Source organism: Mus caroli, chromosome 1, assembly GCF_900094665.2.
Source record: "Mus caroli chromosome 1, CAROLI_EIJ_v1.1, whole genome shotgun sequence".
In the NCBI taxonomy this organism is placed as follows: domain Eukaryota; kingdom Metazoa; phylum Chordata; class Mammalia; order Rodentia; family Muridae; genus Mus; species Mus caroli.
Window position 1 is genome coordinate 47860699 of NC_034570.1, and position 18026 is coordinate 47878724.

Here is an 18026-nt window from a genome sequence, read left to right on the forward strand (position 1 = left end):
CATTGGACTTGCCAACTTTATATGCCCCAGTACAGGGGAATGCCAGGGCCAAGGGGTGGGGGTGGGTGGGTGGGGGACTGGGGGGGAGTGTATTGGGGACTTTTTGGATAGCATTGGAAATGTAATTGAGGAAAATACCTAATAAAAAAAATAAAACAATGCCAGTTTTATTATATCAGGTTCAGAAAGGATCTAGTAACATCGTAGTGTCATCCAGGCACCTTATTTAAATAGGCTACAAGTTCCAAACCCAGCTGGAATTACTTAAGCCTTATATACTTAGGGTGGCTCTCCAGAACTGCTCTCTACCCTCTCTTTAGCTCTAAACATCTGACACTGCACACTGGTGTTCCACATAAGATTTCCCTACATAGACAAATACGTGGCAATAATGAGGTTGGAAAACTGCCTGCTGCCTCTGTTTCCCAAGGCACCTGGGCACGGTGGGGTGGGGGTGGGGGTCTGTCAGATGCCAGACTTGGTCTGAGAACCTTCATAGAAAAGCTGAGTCCTAAGATACACCCAGGTCTTCAGATCCCAGGACTCAGTTATCTCCAATTCTACCAACCTTCCCCCATCATTCCTAGACACACAGAAAGTTAAGAAATTCACACTGACAGAAGTGAATTGGAACTTAACAGCTAATGTGACAAACAAACCCATGGAACAAACAGGAGTTCTCAGAGTTCATAGGAGGCTAAGATTCTCCCCAAGACCATGGACTGAAATCCAGTCTCTTGAATTCCACATGCATTAAATATATATACAGCCCACTTAAAAGTTGCTCTGTAAGATGTGCTCACAATGATGGTAACACGATCCCACAGCCACTGTCACAACACTGGTACCTAGTTAGGGTTCAGAGGCAGGAAAGGTCTTACTTTTTTGATCTGTATGGGAAATGGACACAGGGAAGGAACGCCTATGACCAACCTGCTCTTCTCTCTAGTCTTCTTTCCCACTTCCTTCAAACTGGACCCTGGCCTTCTCTGGCCTCCCAGTTAATGATCAGTGCTGTGAAAGCCCATCCCAGTGAGTGTGGACAGTACTGTGAATGACTGAACAGGAAATTCTTCTCCCATGCACAGGTCCCTCACTAAAAGAGGGATATAACAAAGTCACTTTTGCTTTCTGGGTTTATCACCATGTTTAAAGAAGGACAATGAGATATAAGTAGGAATCCTGATTTCAGAAGAAAACACCATTTATCTTTTAAAACTGTCATCTCTAGATCAAAATTATGTCCAATAAAACTGGAGTAACTGGATGTGACTAGGAGGGTGCTTACTATCAACACACTCATGCAATGCTATGCTCCCTTCTCCAATACCCAGAAACTCTACGATTGAGCTACATTCACATACAAAACTCTTCCAGAACTCTCTTCTGATGTTCCTAATCCATTCTGCTCCAATTATATCAATGTTTGCCCAAAGAATACAGTATTTGATTCTTTTTATTCAGATGTATAAAAAAGGGAGGGAACCATGAACAACAGATTGCAGAAGGATCAAGGCAGTTACCCTGACTGACTAGAATGATGGCACTCTGCTCCTGTCTGCCCCCTCCAAGAATCGCCACGTGGGGTTTCAGCACAAGAATGCCTGCACTTCTCTTCAGATCCCATTATTTGAAGCTCCCACCTTTTTCTCACCCTCACATGTGATAAGACAGGTGGGCAGAGAGCAGAGAAGCTGGTGGGGAATAGGACAAACAAGGATCCAGGAGGCCTTCCCTCCAGCTGCCTCTCCAGCACCACAGCTACCGTGCTGTATGCTCAGTGAGCTTGCTCTCAGCATGTCACTGTCAGAGACCAGAGAAACTTAAGCAGACTTCATATTTTGTGCTAATGAGGAGTGAAGAGTATCACTAATTTGGGCTGTGAACCATTTCCCTCATACCCCTAATCCTCAACCATCTATCAAAGCATTCAACGTCTTCTAAAAGTAAGACATTGACACACCCTTTAATTCCTCAAATAATGGTTATAATCCCCAAAAGTCTGTAGGGTAAATTCTGAAATTAATAGCATGTTCTGTATATCCCTAAGGAAAAAAAATAAGACCCTGTATTTAATAATTTAAAATGATGAAAGGGATGAAAGCCAGTGCATTGCAGGGTGGGGCTTTTCTAAGAAAACCTGTCCATCTCGCCTAGGTGCTGAAGAAAATCACTCTGCTGTGAAGCATTTTAAAAAGTTCTCTTATGCAACTGATGCTTGAAACCTAGGGATTATGGCATTCACTCCATGGGCTGAACAATGCTGGCTCATCCTAGCTGCCCTTTCCTTTAGAACAGTACCAGAGGGGAGTGCCTGGACAGAGCATCTCAGATTACAGTCACTGGTCAAGTGGCATCTCTCAGACACCTTCTTCTCCAGGAACCAGGGAAAGGATCTGCCTGTCACCTTTGCACACTGCCAGTAAGGTAAACCTTTAGCTAACAGCTGCTCACTTGGTGGGAGAGCCTCATCCACCCTTTGGTACCGGCTGACGTCCTGGCGCACGGAAGGTAGCGACCTCAAGGGCTGGTGGCCATTGGTTTGAGAACCTAGGGTAAAAGGTAGAAAGTTACGCAGGTATTGCTTTTCCTTTTGCCTCAAAATGAATGCCCCCCCACCACCACACACACACTCAACAAAAACACACACCTAGGATAGGTGTACTGGCAGAATGAGGTAGGAGGCTAGAGAGTTCCAGGCTTGCCTGGGCTAGACAGAAAGACTTTGTCTCAATACAAAGGAAGCAAGCAAACAATTCAAACATCAGTTCCAAGGCTGCTCTCTCCATTCTCTTCCAGTTATTTCCCGCAAGGATGTAGGCCCAGAAGAGGCTCCTAGAGAAATGTTCCCAGCATGTAGCTCCCCTTGCTCCTCTCTGCCTCTAACCTGCTCATAACTAACGCTTTAGGGTCACAAAGTGGCCATAAGATAGTGAAAAGCAAAATAAGAGGGGATAATTTTGGTAGAAGATAAAACATACAATAAGAAAATAATTCCTAGGGCTGGGTTGTGCTTCACTCATACAGTTTGCCTGCCATGCAAATACAAGGTCCTGGGGTTAATCACTACTCCAAATGAAAAGAAATGATTTCTCTTTGAGTCTGTGCTATTTAGGCACAAGAGACTGTCCTTGCCCCCTTTCCAGCCTCTCTCTAGGACATCTTAAATAAACCATTCCTAGGAGCCATAGTCACTAAGATTCGATACAAATTTTGTGTCTGAACTTGCAACTTCAGACTTAAACAGTGCTTCTTCCCTCCTCCCCATTCACACCGACTTCCTGTTCTGGAGCTTTAAGAGTGAGCCGCTTACAGTACTCCCCATCCCCCCCCCCGACACATCACACCCATGTACTGACTGGTTTTGTATCTTCTTTAAGATGGAAGACTACTGCTTGCCAGGCCTCTTATGTCAGCAATAGATGATGCCTGCTTTAAAAGGACTGAATTTGAACTGAGGTCTGTGTGCATGGAAATCATGCCCTCTTCTTCCTAGCTATGTGAATGGCAAATGATGGTCTCTCCAGACTGGGAGACCTGATGCATAAGACCGGCTTTAGGTATCTACACATTTGTGTAGGTTACTTGCTTCCTTATTTTCCCCTCCTTAATTCTTTTGCTGATTGGTAAACCCCAGAGGAGGAATTCATTTCCTTATTCACCTATACATGCAAACTGCATCACAATTTACATATACACAAACTATACATCTACACACATGCAAATTATATACAAGTACATGACAACGATATATTTACATATAGTACATTATATATCTACACATATGTAAATTATATATCCACATACATGTAAATTATGCATATACACATATGTAAATTATATGATTTCTTTCTGAGCAGTTACGTTTAAGCCAAGAGTCATGCTGTCTTCTATATCCTACCTCCAGTGGCGCCCTCCTCCTGGGCAGTGGCCCCTTCGCAGGCACCTTGGGCATCCCCAGCATCCCCATCTTCCTGGGGCTGGCTATCAGTGGCAGCAGCAGGAGCAGCAGCGGCTGCTCCCTCAAGACTCCCCCTCCTCTGCCAGACCTCCCCTAGCTCCCCCTGCTCAGATAAAGCAGCAGCTTCAGCCCCTGACCCTTCCTCTTCCCTGCTGGGCACCTGCACAGCAGGTAAAGAACTAGGAGTGCAGACAGACTCCTGCGACCCCTCTGCGGGGCCACTGCTGGTGGGCTCAGCTGCACAGGCCCCATCTTCTTCCTCCTGAGAAGAAAAGGCCGGGGTTTCTGGAAATCGCGCACTCTCTAGAGATGAGCACCGTGTCTCCACGGAGGACAGCTGAGTAGTCACGCTCTCATTGCATGAGCTGTCTGCGCCTTCCGGGTCACTCTCCCCCTCAGGTCTGGTACTGGCCTCACTCACACTCTCTGTCCTTGCAGGGTCACTGGGTTCTGTCTCAGAGGACACCTGGGAAGGTTCAGATCCCTGGTCCAGGGACTCGGTCTCACTGGCAGCTCTGCGGCTCCCTCCAGATGTGTCAGAAGCTCCTGCATCTGCACCACTTGTGGGCTGATCTACTTCTTGAGAGCTACACAATTCAGTGCTACCCTGGTCTGCACTGGGTTGAGGCTCCAGGCTGGCTTCATTTTCATCAGGAGCTGTACTTGATGGCAAGGAGCCATCTGCAACCTCTGGAAGATTCTCTGGCCTCTCTTCTAAGGACGCAGTTTCATGTACAGAGGCATCCTCATTCTCAACAGGGTTGTCATCCTCTGGTTTGGTCTGAGATGTCAGGCTCCCATCATCAATTCTCGACGCCCTGCTGCACATGATCAAGCCTCCCTCCTCCTCCAAAGAAGATGGGTAGCCCAAGTCTTGCTGAAACTCATGGTCTTCTTCATCTGAGTCTATATGAAGCATTGCATTGAGTCTTGTGTCAGTGGGAAAACTACTCCTCAGTTTAGGAGAGGCTCCCATTGACCGCTCAGAGGAGGAGGCTGCCCCTGGCCTGGAGGGGCCATTGTGTTCAATAGCATCTAAGTAATCGTTGAGTGAATCCTGGCGGCCCCTGGGGGGTGAATTTCTAGAAGAAGTAGAGATCAAGTCCTCCGTGTCGATCTCCAGAGTAGAGCTAGTCCTGAAAGAATGCTTAGGGGTGCCATCAGCAACACTGTCCTCGGACACTGGCCCATTAGCACAGATAGTACTGTCATGATGGCTGCCTGGCATATCCTCCTCATCGGAAGGGCTGCCCAGGTCTCCATTCACAGTGTGGACTCCGAGGATGGTGCCGACAGCCTCTGGAGAAGCACCTGAGTGAGGAAGCAGCACTGGTGAGCATTCAATAGAAGACAGAAAGATCTACTGTCCTGAAACTAACAAGTTTGCTGAGTTCAGTCATCCCAAAGATGACTCTGACGTGTCACTGGCTGCTAGAATTCACTACTCCTCGCTAAATGAGGATCGCTTGTAACATCTGGCACAGGAGGTATAGGTTTGATCTCTGCAGACTACCTCCGTAACGCAAACGTAATTCTTGGAGCCGTTTTTTTTGGCTAATCGGACTTTCCTACGTGCTTTGGAAGCTGGCAATCATTGGAAAGCCATTCCATTTTCAGCACTGGACACAAAACGATTCCATTTAAATGCCAACTATCAATGGATAGTGTGTGCTTATGCAGCAAGAGACACCTCACCTTCGTGAGCAGAAGATGCAACTTCCACTTTAAACTGGAGGTACCCACTCACGTGGTCAGCTGGGAGCCGTCTGCCAAGGTTGTAGCTGAGCATTTGGTCCCTGCAGGGGAAGAAACAGCCCTTCATCCCGAGTGTACCGTTGCCTTCTTCCCACAGGCCACCCCAGTCCCACAGGCTGTCCCTTGAACATTTCAGAATTAGAAGTAAATACAGGCTGGAGCACAACGTGGCCCAGGGACAAAAAGAAAGTCACCTTATAGGAAACATTAAAGGAGAGAGAACAATATGAGAATATAAAACCAGGTTGATTCAAGACAGCAGCCCCTATTGTGAGTATGTGTGTGTGTGCACGCGTGCGCGTGCGTGTGTGTGTGTGTGTGTGTGTGTGTGTGTGTGTGTGTGCGCGCGCGGGAGCTGACCTTACCTTCCTCATCTGCAAAATAGGGGACTAGAGATAGTGCTCTCATTCCTGGAGAACCTGGCCTACTGACTCTCAGGTACTAACCTCAGATGTTCTGCAATGAGGGAGAGTACCGAATCCCATGTCTGGTGCTAGGCTCGATCACAACTGGCCTGTTCATTTTTTGGCCTGCCTTCGTGGTGGTCTTAGGCTGTTGGCTGGCGTAAGGATAGGGTTATCCAGCTGTTTCAAGTCCATGTCTATTTTCCATATTCAAATACAAGGAACTCCTATCCTGAGTCAGATGATTGACAATTACAGACAACCAAAAGGCTAATCAAATCACACTATTTCTGCTCTCACGCTGCCCTCTACTGGCTCTTCTGGGAAGAGATGCCTCTGCACCACTGTAATTATAGATAGAGCCTTTAGTCAGCTTTGCAGCATCAACCTACATAGCTTTGTTTTGTAAACAAATATATATATATATATATGTATATATATATGTATATATATATGTATATATATAATTTTATTAACTTGTAATTCATCTGAATTCATAAGTAAGTTCTTGAGACATATCTTTTTATGATGTTGATATTATTGTCCTAGACTGATGCTGTCAAACAGTTTGCTTTCCCACCTGAAGGGTTCACTGAAGAACATGTACACACTGCCGGGGCTCTAGGGAGATGTTCTCTTTACTTCCCTGGCCACCAGGGAGGAAGCTCAAACCCTGTTTACTAGAGGAAGACATGAAGGCATAGCTAAGAAGCTACTGGATGGCAAACCTGGGATGAGATACATGTTACCCCACTGAGGAAGCCCCTGTCAGGCATCCTCTGTGTACTACAAGCTCATCTGACACACAGTCTCCGTGATTCCAGGCTGCTTTGGGTGGTGTTCCTCTTACTGCCATTTTTTACTTGTGGGATACCTGAATGTCATGTTGCCATCAAAACTCTTGCTGAACAGGGAGTTCAAACAGGTATTACACGCATATTATATCGGAATATTCGATAGAACTCCACAGCAGCTGTAATTGGTGCAATGGCAGGGATGCACCTTTCCTACTCCCCGCTGTATTCACACCATTCAGGGAGCCCCTGACATGCAGAAGTGCTTGCACACTGGTGAGTATGCCCAGAAGCAAATCCCAAGGCCCAGCCTCTACTTTCTGACACCCAGTCATCTAATAAATCCATCATCTTCTTGTCAAAATAAAATGATTGCTTCTCCATTTTTCTGCCAAAACCCACTAGTGATGCTAATGAGGGAAGATTTGCAAAAGCAATGTTTAAGGTAGAGAATGGGTGCTTTATAAGAGTTATAAGGAAAGGACTGTACACATCTGTTTTAGTTACTGTCTCATCTCCAATGCCCAACACAGTGCTTGACATTTAGTAGGCACTTAATGGATACATAATAACTAACTGCCAAACAAGAACCATTACGTGGAAGAATTTTAACTGAGAAAAACATCCTCAGTTCAACTCTCCCATATCACGGTCCAGAAAAGCCGCCTATGCCTCTCAGATCCTCCGAGAAGAGTGTGTTCTGTACGGAGTGCGGGTCCCGGTTCTCCTCCTGAGTTTGTCCAGCCCATCCAGACTCAAGCTGCTTCCTGCTATGATATATCATTACAAAGAATATGCTATACTTTACTACTATTATAAAAAAAAGAACAACAAAAGACTTTCTCTAGATGCCCGAGGCGTTCTCCCACTAATCGGAGAAAATGATAACCATAGGACCGTGACAAGTCTTTTGGAAAGGAAGCTGGCCATGCCATGGAAAATTTTACGGTTAAACAAATGCTTTTAAAAAAGATTAGGAAGTGTACATTATCCCATACAGCCATGCCCTGGACACTATCACCTATTTCAGATAGCTGCAGTTCACCAAATGTGTAACTAACCAAAGTATAGCCCTTTCAAGATGTATTGATTACTCAATAGAAAACAATAATCAGGTCAGAAATATTAACATATTCCAGTATCTGGTATGATGGCAATGCTTTTAGCCTGTTCATGGAAAGACATCTCACTTCTGACACTTTATGAATGCATTTTGGACTTCCTTACACTACACACAGAGCTGGATCTGTCTCTCCCGTGGGTGTTTAGCTCTTTAGAAGACTAACACAAACACCAGAGAGTTCATGGTAGTTTGGATCACTGACAAGCTTGAGCCATTCCTTGATCAATCTTGCTATCAGTACATAAATGGATACAGATACACTACCTGAATTAGATGATTATAATTCATATAAATCAAGAGAGAAATATACTAGATTTATTGCAGTTGATTCCTACCATAATCATTCACTGTTGATACACACTAAGAATAATTTCAAAAGTTCTCAAAATATATCTTTCTAGAAGCTATAATTATTATCGTTAAAAATAACTGTCATGTCTCAGCTTTTTAACAGATAAACCAAGCTTCTGGAATTTTGTATTATCGCTTTATTTTGTGTGGGCTGTCCACCCACCCTGTTCACATCTTCTGAGAATCAAGAGGAACAGAATCCATCAGAATCCGTGAGTTTGATGGGGCCAGAGGGGCCTCATAGTCTGAGTCATCGTTTTCAGATGAGGAAAGAGAAGCCCCAGAAGCCTGAAGTGAATGTGGTGGGTCAGGTCTCCACTGGTCACACTTACAGGCAGAGCTCAAGGTGTAAAAAGTGCAGTAAGTATGCAGGGCCAGCTTCCCGGCAGGAAACAACTACAACTTGTCCTCCAGATGTTTCAGAGAGCAGCGGGTCTAGAGCAGAGGGACTGAGCTCAGCTCTCGGCTCTCCCACCTGCAGCCTGAGACCCTCATCTCTGAAATGACTAGCACCACACCCTCCACCTCTGGGAGTTGCTGACACTATGTGGACAAGTCTCTGTAATAGTCTAACGATGGGCAGGGTAACAACCCAGCATCTGAGGGTTGCCCCCACTGCCGCTATGAGGAGGGGGCTCATACTACCACACATTCGAAAGGTGCTCTTGAAGTGAAAAAAGACACACAAAATGACCTAATGCCACCCCGGAGTACTTGCAATATTGAGTTTGCTAGTATCCACGACATAAAAATATGTATTACATAACAATGGGTGGGGCGTGTTGTATTTCTTAACTACTCACAACTTACATAGACAGCTTACAAGAGTGAAAAACTGAATCTAAGTCCCCAAATAAGTTTGTTTTGTGTGTGTGTGTGTTTCAGGAATAAAGGTAGGCCCTGTGGATGGAATTTATCAGGATAAGATGAGGGTGGAACATTCTCATGAGCAAGATTTCAACATGCCCGCAAACCAGCCGAGTAGCATGAGAATTGTCACTGACTGCTATCTAGGTGAGACTTGGGAAGAGGATTGATACCACAAGGAGGTGTATCATTGGAACAAGGTATTTTGGGTCCAGTGCACTTTATTGAGCATAAGGGCACTTATTAAAGAGACACATTCCACTTCTTATTGACAAGACACACCCAGGGACTACCAAGCTTCACTTCTGTCTCCTCAAAAACGAATCTCAGGATCCCTCAAGTGAGAGGCAGTTAGTTACCCAGCCTGCCGCTCCAGCAGCCTCTGCACTGGAATGGTTAGTTTTCCCAGGAAGCGTTTGATGATGGGCCGGCTCTTGGCAAATTTGTCTTTGATTTCAATTTCTAAGACATCAGTCAAAAGTGCAAAAAAGGAGTATTTCTGAAATAAAAAACAAACAAACAAACAAACATACAACATGTTGGCTTAGAAGACAAACACAACATCTTATCATTTTATATACAGAAAATGATATCTCTTAAACTGATGGCACACAGAGTTCACATGACCAGTTGCTGTCAATCCTGTACTCAGATAAAACAAATAAAAGTCACAAAGATTCTTAAAACAAAAAAAGTTTAAAATCTGAGTGGCAACAGAAATCCTTTCATCCAATGATGCACTTCCTTGGGTTAGTAGTTACAGGCAGGATAGTTTCAAAGATTAAATTATGCATAATATAATTTACTGAAGTAAAAGAGAAAATCAGTAATACTGATCCTGTTTCTATTTAAACATTTGACCTCAGTAAATAAACTGTGGAGGCAGGAAGTGTGAGTCATGTTGCTTTTCCTTGACAGTGTCCACGCAATGACAGCAATGTGAACAGTATTAGCCTGTTTGACATTTAGGCGCCACTATGTTTATTTAGTATAATAATTAAGGTCCTCCAAAGGGCAGAAGAATTTGGCAGTCTGCTAAATGGAAAATAGTGCTTGCTAAGAATAAGAAAACTACATATAAGTGCCCTGCCTTTGAGTAGGTAGTCAAATTAATAGCTGAAGCTCAGTTTGTCGATCTCCAGAGGTAGAGATGGTTAGACCATACTCTCGGCTGCCCCATGAGGTGAATGCTCAGTGCTCAGCAGGCAGAGGATGAGGTTGGTGTACAGAGCTTGACTAGCAATGTGGTAACCCTGGCTTTGTTTATGGGCAATACAAAAAGGGCAGATATGAAAGAGGAAGAGGGCGTTATTGCTTGCTTGGTTATTGTATCTACTATGAGCTTTCTAGAACTCACACTTCAAAGTATTTTATATTTCCCAGGCTTCATGTCACATTAAGGTGCTATGACTTTAAGAGTCATTTGCCATTATGACATCTTGGTGTTTTAGAACAGGTGTGAAAACACAAGCAACATCTGCCACTCAAATAAGCACAGGGACTGTTCAGGGGCATGCCTTTCCACACGTGAGTCCCAGACTTCTAGACCCAATTTGCTCTAATCACTTTCATATTTTGTGAATTTATCTCTCTCCAACTATAATACCGCTATAGCTTTGTTAGCACATACTTCTGTGGCTAAAACATTCAGACCTGATTTAACTAACTATGCATCTCCCTCAGAGGTAAAAGTTTACTAGAAACAGTCTAGAACTGGGATGCAAAGGCTGGATCCTGAGATACCCTGAGGAAGCCTCTGCTGGCCAGTGAGAAGGCAATGCCACATCTCTGCTCGTGTGTGACTCTGTGTAGCTCTACTGAGAAAACCCTTTGCTTGATTCCACTGGCACGATGCATTAGGAAGACAGGCAGCCTAATGTTGCTGTGAGGAACTCTCAAATACCATCAACACAATCTGCCAATCTGCCAATCTGCCTTCACTCAGGACGCCGACTTCCTGAATGGCTCATCTAGCAAGAATCTGAAAGTTCACAAAAACATTTGCCAAAGCTTATAGAGAAAGAAACTCCTTTAATTTGGACTGAATACATACTAGAGAAAAAGGTTAAAAAAATACACACCAGCCTTTTCTCCTTTGATTCAGACTCTACTGTGATTCTGCAAGGTAATATTTTGGTTCTCCTGTTTTTATGAAAACCTTCATATATTTTGTTCCTCATGAACTTTTTGCATTAAATTTTATTTTTAAAAATATTAAGATATATATTTATTTCAATTATTAAACTTGTAGCATACCATAAAGTTGTACCCTAGAAGAGAACAATTCAGTAGTCTCACTATACACCTGGCTTTAACAAGAAGGAACTAGTTCATATGCAGTGTACCCTCCTTGCAACAGAGCTAGACATCTGGAGACACCATGCCCACACCCATTAACAGCTCAAGTCTGCACAGAGTTCAGAGGGAAAAGATGAACTCACCTGTCAAGTACTGTCAAGCAGAAGACCCCCCATCACACCTCACACCCTCCCCTCCCTCTCCCCCAGCCACTGTCATCGTACCTCTCTGTGCCAGATTGGATTGGTGGTGTTACTGATGATAGTGGATCTTCTCTCCTGCCCATGGTGGGCACAGGTAGGGAAACTGCTCTTCTTCCCTGGCTGAATGGACATCTTAAGATAAGGGTCAGGATTGAAGAACATCCCTTTCTTGAGCCCAACTGCCCTGAGATCTTTAAAGAACGAGAGGGGTTGGGGAGAGGGGAGAAGGAAGCAGGAGAGAAGGAAGGCAGCAGGAAGGGGGAAGCAGAGAAGAAAGGAGGAAGGATCCAGACATCCTGGTTAGCACAAACAGCCAAGTTCTTAACTAAAGTTCTAATCCAAAGCTCTAGACAGAGAGGAGCCAGTGGCACAGTAGCTGAATTAGTCACACTGCAGGCATATAGAGATGTAGCCACACTGTGTGCCTGTAGAGAATGGCAAGTGGGCCGTGGCTATAATTCCAGCAGAGCGCTCTCCAAGGTGGTAAGAATAACACCAGCCCTTCATCACCTTGTGCCCCTACAGCTGGAATGCTTTTCACCATGTGCTTGTGAGTTCTTGCCATATTTTTCCTGGTACAGTGTGGTTGGTCAGCCAGAATGTACAACAACCTCCGCATAGAAATTCTTAATAATCAGCTTATAAAAAACACCCATATATGTAAAATTATACATATCTATACTATATGTGTACATATGTGTACTATATATGTGTATGTATATGTGTATGTGTATGTGTATGTGTATGTGTATGTGTATGTGTATGTGTATGTGTATGTATATGTATATGTATATGTATATGTATATATATGCATAAGTTTAAACCAGTTTAACTTAAGGTAAAAATTTAAAGCACACACTCATTTGTATTACATCTTAAATGTCATACATATTCTATAATCAATTCAATATGTAAATGCAATTATTTTGAATAATTCTTCAGTTATTTTTCTATAACCTATAAAGTAATTTAAATATTCGATGAATATCTTATAAGTTACCACATACTCACAAAGTGTTTTATATGACACAAGCTGCTAAACGTCTTAGCTGGAGTCTGCTCAATGAGGAGGTATTTCAACTGTCAGGCTGACAGGTGCACAAATGTCTAGAACTAAAGCTGACTTAGGTGGTCCCACAACACCTTTCCGAGACTATTGGTGTGGTTAATGTAGTAGCTCTGGGACTAACCATCTTGAAAGCTGTGGAAGAGATGACATTTTTTATGTGTTTCAGATCAATCTGGAGGTCTTGAACACTCGAGCTTAGAGATCCAGTCTGCACAGGGAGACCTATATTGGCTAGATCAGCAGAGAAAGAGACACTATGTACAGCCCTGAAATATAGGAAGTCAACCTAGGCCTTGGGGTTTATGTATTCCTCAGACCTCACTCTTGGGAAGGAATGGACTGGTCCACAAGAACTCATGGCCTAGATACATGAAATGAAAGCAGACCAGGGCTGACTGATGACACAGTCAGCAGTGGAATAGGACAGCACATTAGCAAATATGGAGATATTTACTAGTGAGGCCTCATTTTAGCCACACTGCATGAGATCTCGATTGGTGGCTACCCTAGAAAGCATCAGGAGAGGGAAGGCCAAGGGAGGAATGAGACAGGTGCGCTGTGAAGCTGCTGTCGGCTCAGTATCCCAGTAGTTCCATTTTGGATGCTTCACTATTAAATGCATTATTAAATTCATTATTAAACGCAGGTTTGTATGTGATCGTTCATTATCTGCGTGTTTTCTCTGTTGGTGTAAAGCAGCCTTGAGAAGAAAATGCAGCTTACACATTTATCTCCTTGCTCTTCTTGAGTACTCTTGCCTCAGACTCAAGGCAGATTGATGGCCTCTAGATACTAAGTTAACTTTCAAGCAAGGGATTTCCTTGAAGCAGATGCAGAACATCCTGGATGGAAACAGCTGCTACAAAGTCTGACAAAACTAATTCACTCTGGGACAAATATTCCTTTGAACAAAAAAGGATTCTGTCACCAGATTAAAGACACGGTGAAGAAGGTATCAAAGTTAGACACCTTGATGCCGACTCTCCCCCAGTGAGACACTGCACAGATGAACGAATCTTCAATGCAGGTGATAAACTGAGTATTTGTAATCGGGCGATGCACCCCTGAACTCATCTCATCTCTGTTCTTGCTTCTATTTTCCTTTGTTTCGTTGTTCATAAGTAATCCACAACACATAACAAAGCAAAGAAGAACTCCAAGTAACAAAGGCATGCATGCTAAATACCCCAGGTTCAGCCTTATTATAAGATTTAAGGTGTTAATCAAGACACAATTTTTGCTGAAGCTGTGCAGTTCAATTCACGGTCCCCTTCCTTATTCTTAGATAGTCAGGTATAGTGCATTTGCAGGCAGCTATTCTAGTAGGTCAATGCTTTCAGACAAATATTGTCACCGACTGTCAGTCTACAATCACTTTAATCGATTTAGAATTGATGCTATAGAATTCTGCTCATCTCCTATGATTTTTACCCATTTCTGCCCACTCAGCAAATGTCTATCTAGTGAAGAAAAACATATCACAGGCAGCTAGCTTCTATCTGAACAGAGGCAGGATACTACCAAAGTATCTAAAGACAGACTCACTGATGTCTTAGAGCTTATTGCTTATTTTGAGGAAGATGTCCTGTGATTTTACTTTCTACAAAGTAATTATCCTGCAGTGAGTTAACAGCACTCCTTCTGAATTCAAAATCAATGTGTGACTGCCAAGTTAAAAATGATACACAGCAACCCAACACATCATTCAATAGCTCTAACCTAAGAAATCGAAAGAGTATAGTCAACACTCAAGGGGCTAATTGTTCCCTTTTATCACCAGAGGTTTCAGTGCCTATACCTTCCCTAAAACATCCCAGGTCTAAAGCACAAGCTGTCTGTCAACATGTCTTCAGGAAGCAATGTCAGTGCTAGGCAAATGCTACCATAAATGAAGGTACTTTAAAGTATCTTACCCAGATACTTTGAAAATACCAAAGATCCCAAACAAAATATATTTATTGGCCTAATCTGAACCACAAGCCACCCACCAGGTGACAACTTCTAAAATTCATCAGGAAGGTGAAGGAAGGAAAGAAAAGAGGCCTTTGAATGAACAGCCCCACAGGAAGTGAAATATCACTAAAAAAAAAGACCACACCCAGTGATGGGTGGATGTGCCCAGTCTGGACAGTGACTATTGCGGCTCAGCTGGTGGGTGGAGGTGGATGCTCTCACAGTCTCCCTGTTTAGATGTAGAGCCTCATTTGCAGTATTTAAGCAGTGAAGAGAAGAGTCTCACTTGAATTTCAGATGTGCTACACCTACGAGAAGTTTCTTTACAGAGTCAGGTAAACTTCAGGCTTTGTATAACTATCACCCAGTTATCCACTCAGATTCAAGCACTGGCTTTCTTAGAACATTCGTGGTTGTATAACTTCCAACTCATTCTTTTTTTTTTTTTTCCCAACTCATTCTTGATAGTTCAGTGGTTTTCAAAACTTTTTGATAGTGCCTATGTACAAAATAAATTTCACCTTTTTGTGTTGCAGCCCAGTGCACCCAAATATTGATATGTATACTTTTTGTCTCAAAAATATCAGTTTGTGTAAGCTGTGTTTTATCAAGATATTCCCCCTTTGGTAGTAAGCCTCACTTACTTCTATGCTAGTTTCAACTCAGTCAACTTCACAAACCACAAAACAAAACTCAGCCTGAAACTGCGCTGTACCTGGATGGTTTGCGCACAAGCCGGTGGCATGTTTTGTCAAACAGAAAACCATTATCGTTTTACTTGTTAGGTTTATCTTTTTAATTTCATGAAAACAGCTATCTGTGCTCTAATATTTTATGCGCAATCATCACAGAAAAAAGTATGGCTTTCTTTTATTTTTCTCTAAGCCTTCAAACCTTTTCCTTTCTCCAGTTGAAGTAAGCACAACTGGTTTCAAGTCAGCAAAGCAGTCTCCATACACCTTCCGTATACTCACGCTCACAGTCCTTCCTTCAAGAGAAGACCTGGTAGAAAGAGTACTTTCTAAACATAACAATCATCTAATTTCATCACAGTAAGATATATCTGACTTTCCAGAAGTATGACCAAAAGAACTCAAAATGCTAGTGTACAGACCATATGATACTGTAGAAAGAGTGATGGTGTCCTGCACTGAAGCTGCACACCCTCAGACTGGAGGCCACAGCCAGACACTTACCTGACAATGTGAAGCTGACGAGTTTCCTAGAGTGCAGGCTTCCTGAAGCACCTCCTTCCATGCCTTCGGCCCCCATCTGAGGAGAAAAATGTGTGTGAAATTTCATAGTTATCTAATGGTCCAGGGACCCTCATCTGTTTGGACTTACAATGAGTTTTTTTTTTTAATGCATTATAATGCATGTCTTCAATTTTTCAAATTTTAGAACAGATATGAAAATATAGGTTCCAAAATATAGTATCAAAGCTTCATATTTAATCTTTATCCCATTAAAAATATGAACTTTGAAATCTTTAATATAATCAATCTACTTTACTGTGCTCTGTTTTTAATTTGAGTATAGATTTGCATGGCACACATTCCTATAATCAAGCACTCAGGGAGATGAGACGGGGGAAGAATCATAAGTCTGAGGCCAATTCTTTCTGTTCTTCTCTCTCTCCCTCTCTGGTGTGTGTGTGTGTTTGTGTGTGTGTGCACGCGCGTGTGCGTGTATGTCACTTATGTTGATGGTGGCAGTGTTTCTGTTACATTTGAGACAAGGTCTTGTTCTGTAGTTCAAGCTGGCCTGCTTCATTTGGAGAGACTCCTGACCTTTGAGGTGAGACTTCAACCAAATTTCTCAACTGTCATCATCCCCCAATTCTGGGCCATTTTGGCCCGTCTTCAGCCGTAATTTTTCTTATGTTGGTTTGGGCAGGGTCACTGTATCTTCCACCTGCTCTCTACAAAACCCAAATTTTCAATTAGCCTTGAACCCAAGATCTTCTTCCTTTTTACTCTCAAGTGTTGAGATTATTAGAAAGTGCCATCATGCCTGGTTGGATATACTTGATGCAAAATGAATATATTTATATTACTACTGAAACTAAGCATTAAATTCCTTCATATTTAATAAGAAAGCCAGGAGTAAGTACTTGACTTTTGTCAGATTCATTAATATGTGCCAAGTCTTCCTCCCTTACTTCAAATCTCTGAATATTCACATAGGCATTCTACCTGTGTTCAGGCTTCTGCTGTATTGTAGTGTAGGCATTTGGTTATTGGAGCTAGCCGTAACATGACCGTGTAATGCTACCGTACAAATCATCTTTTCTTAAAAACTTTTGAATAAATTGAACCTTATATGAAGCCAGTAATTTAAAGACCACAAAGCAAATCTAGATCTTTCTCTCAGTTTCTGTACAATTAGTGCACAATTTATGATTTATCAGAATAAAGTTCTTCATGGCACTCTGACAAAAGAAGTTCATATGACAAGAAGAGACAGAATTGAAGCAGAGTCGATTCTGAATATGTAGAAAATGAAATCACACACAGAATTTAATTATGAAATTCATATTAAACCCTACCAAGTTTCCTTCCCAAACCAAGCTCATGTGAGCCCTCAGCTTAATCAGCCCTGACCTGAGGCTTCTGTCTCCTACTTGGTAGATTATAAAAATTCTACATCTTTTAGCTAGTGGACACCTCTCTCCTCAGTGTGCCATCACTCTTGACATGACATCAAATTCCTCATCTCTCACCAGGCTCAAGCTGTCATCTGGTCACCTGGGCTGCCTTCGGCAAAAATTATGTTTAAGTTAGTTTATCAAGAGTTACTGTATCCCCTTGGCCCTTTTAGTTATTTTTCATCCACCCACTCTGCATCTTGGACATAAATCCTCACTTTCCTATCTTATGTCTGAATCGATCCATTTCTATTTGCAGGTCTCTCTTCCCCCATGGCACCAATTTCTGGGTAAAATCTTGTTTTATCCATAATTTTCTCATTTGCACCACAGTCCAATGCTGGGTGTCTCTGGTTTGATACTTCTTTGTGTTTGATGTACCCACAGGTAAACCTCATATAGCATCATAGGTGATCATCACTGATACAAGTCAAGATGTAATGCACACTTCTATAGTCTCTCTATGTCTTCTATACCAGACAAGATTACGTAGCAATTAACTGCCCCCTGATCAGTTTGCATCAGTACCATTCAATTCTCTTTATCTAGCCCATCCTCTTTTCCCTTCCCTTCCCTTCCCTTCCCTTCCCTTCCCTTCCCT

At 42.8% G+C, this 18026-nt stretch overlaps 1 protein-coding gene across 5 annotated transcripts in view; it reads right to left on the bottom strand.

The window, feature by feature from the left end:
* The window catches only part of Hecw2 (HECT, C2 and WW domain containing E3 ubiquitin protein ligase 2), a 374063-nt gene that overhangs the window by 109292 nt on the left and 246745 nt on the right, over window positions 1-18026 (bottom strand). For all 5 annotated transcript variants that reach the window (XM_021160080.2, XM_029476576.1, XM_029476580.1 and 2 more), the window contains 6 exons: window positions 15975-16050; window positions 11778-11947; window positions 9615-9754; window positions 5657-5757; window positions 3902-5272; window positions 2455-2550 (listed from right to left, as the gene is read on the bottom strand). In XM_021160080.2, the coding sequence (XP_021015739.1) occupies window positions 2455-2550; window positions 3902-5272; window positions 5657-5757; window positions 9615-9754; window positions 11778-11947; window positions 15975-16050 (1954 nt within the window). The remainder of the gene's footprint in view (window positions 1-2454; window positions 2551-3901; window positions 5273-5656; window positions 5758-9614; window positions 9755-11777; window positions 11948-15974; window positions 16051-18026) is intronic.